Source organism: Elephantulus edwardii, unplaced genomic scaffold (genome assembly GCF_000299155.1).
Source record: "Elephantulus edwardii isolate Elephantulus edwardi_28Jun2011 unplaced genomic scaffold, EleEdw1.0 scaffold00079, whole genome shotgun sequence".
NCBI lineage: Eukaryota > Metazoa > Chordata > Mammalia > Macroscelidea > Macroscelididae > Elephantulus > Elephantulus edwardii.
In genome coordinates, this window is record NW_006399829.1 from 3435089 (window position 1) to 3437017 (window position 1929).

General features: G+C 39.8%; 1 protein-coding gene across 2 annotated transcripts in view; it reads right to left on the reverse strand.

Annotated features, from left to right (window-relative positions):
- RICTOR (RPTOR independent companion of MTOR, complex 2) overlaps window positions 1–1929 on the reverse strand; it is a 177652-nt gene that overhangs the window by 104532 nt on the left and 71191 nt on the right. For both annotated transcript variants that reach the window (XM_006889545.1, XM_006889544.1), the window contains exon 3: window positions 807–904. In XM_006889545.1, the coding sequence (XP_006889607.1) occupies window positions 807–904 (98 nt within the window). The remainder of the gene's footprint in view (window positions 1–806; window positions 905–1929) is intronic.

The following is a 1929-nucleotide window of genomic DNA, read 5'->3' on the forward strand; positions in this document are numbered from 1 at the left end:
GCCAGTTCTGATTAATCTCCTTTGTCAGTGTGTCGTTTGCCATTCCCTATCACTCTTTCTTGAGAGAGACTTCACCCTGATTCATAAGGAAAAGGGGACGGTGTATTCTCTTAGCTACTTCCTGCTGAAAAGGGACACTGTAGGTTTCAGGGTGAAGATCTTCTCTCACTACTCTAAAGGGCCCCTTTAGCAAGAGGAAACACATAGACTATTATGGAGATTGATTCTGGAATTTAGATGCACTGTTATCATACATAAACTAAAAAATTTTAAAGCCGATGACAAAGTCCAGTGACAGAAGAAGGCACCAACACTGAGTGACTATGTATGAATTTCTTGCTAATGATGATTAAGAAACAGTTAATATGGGACTGACTGCCATCAAGTGGGTTCCAATTCACAGCAATCCTCCACTGGGTTTCCAAGGCTGCACACCTTTACAGAAATAGACAATTTAGTTCTTGCAAAGCAGCTGGTGGATTCAAACTGTTGAGTTTTAAGTTCATCATCATCTCATAGTCGCCAAGTCAGAACCAACTCAGAGTTGTTTCTCCAGCAGGTTTTCAGTAGCCATAAAGACAGGAAGAGCCTGGCCATCTTTCTCCCACAGAGAGCTGGTGGATTCAAACTATCTGTCTTTGGGTTGGCAGCACAATTCCCTATCCCCTAGACTGCCAGAGATCTCTGACCTGTTTCTTACTAGACGAATATATTATGAAATATGCCACCAGGGTTCCTAAACAAATACAGTGAAGAATGAAGAATTTTAGATGACAGTTATCAATAGATTCAAGTTACTTACTTACCTTTGTAAAATTATTTAGATGGCCTAGCTTTCTCATATTTGATACTCCTTGCAATTTGGCGACATTTTGAAGAATCTCCCTTAAGTTATCAGAAGGTTCTGAAAGAACAAAAAAGAAAAAAAACAATGCAAATTAATTTAATTTTAACACAGTATTTTGCTTGTCAACACATAAAGCACATAGTATATTAAAACTTCACACTCTGTCTTTTTCTAATCCAAATCTACTGAGAAGACTTCAAAATACTGTGTATAACCCATCCACTGACTTTCCCCATCTCTAGTCTACTCAGGGTTTAAAAGGGGTGCGTTCCAGACTGACTCTCTGCTAAAAATTTGCATTTCATCCTAGGATTTCAAAATGGTTCAGTAATGGCCTATGAGTCCTATGTATTACACTGCAACTAAATCTCTTTTATGTAAGATTTTTACTTTAGCATAAAATAGGCTGTGGTGTTAAGGGTTTATTATTCAAAATGGTTTCCCTAACCATTGACTGAATTTATCATGTGGATGGGTAAATAGGGTTTGTTAGCCTATCCACAAGGAGACTGACAAGCCTTGCCATTAAACTGAGTTGATCGAGCAACAGAATTTGAGAATCTGACCACCAGGGAAAAAAAGAGCAAAAGACTGCAGCAAATCTTTTGGCGCTAGTGCCAGCCAGACCAGGACCTACTGGAGCAGCACTCATAGCAGCAGGAGTGAAGCAGAGATCTAACATGAGAAGTAGAACTGCTGTGTCATGGAACCAGAACTAGAAGCCTTTGCCAAAGTTTGCTGGACAACTAACTGGGAGGTTAAAGGCGAGAGCAGTAACTGGTAGACCTGAGACCTTTGTAACACTGGCCTAAAGCCACAAGGCTAAGACTTGAGGTGCACGTGAAAACATTTTGGAAGTTATCCTGATTGAGTGATTGTATTCTGCTATTAACTTGAATGATAGACTTTTGACTTCCCCAATATGGTTTTGTGTGGTCTGTGAGCAAAGGATTTCAGACCCAGTAGAGTATTAAGATTGGTGCTGGGAACCTACAACCAGGAGAAGATAACATAGATGAATGGGATCTTCTAAGACTCAAATCCCTATGCACATCCAAAAACTTCTCCAGTAGGGTAAAAAG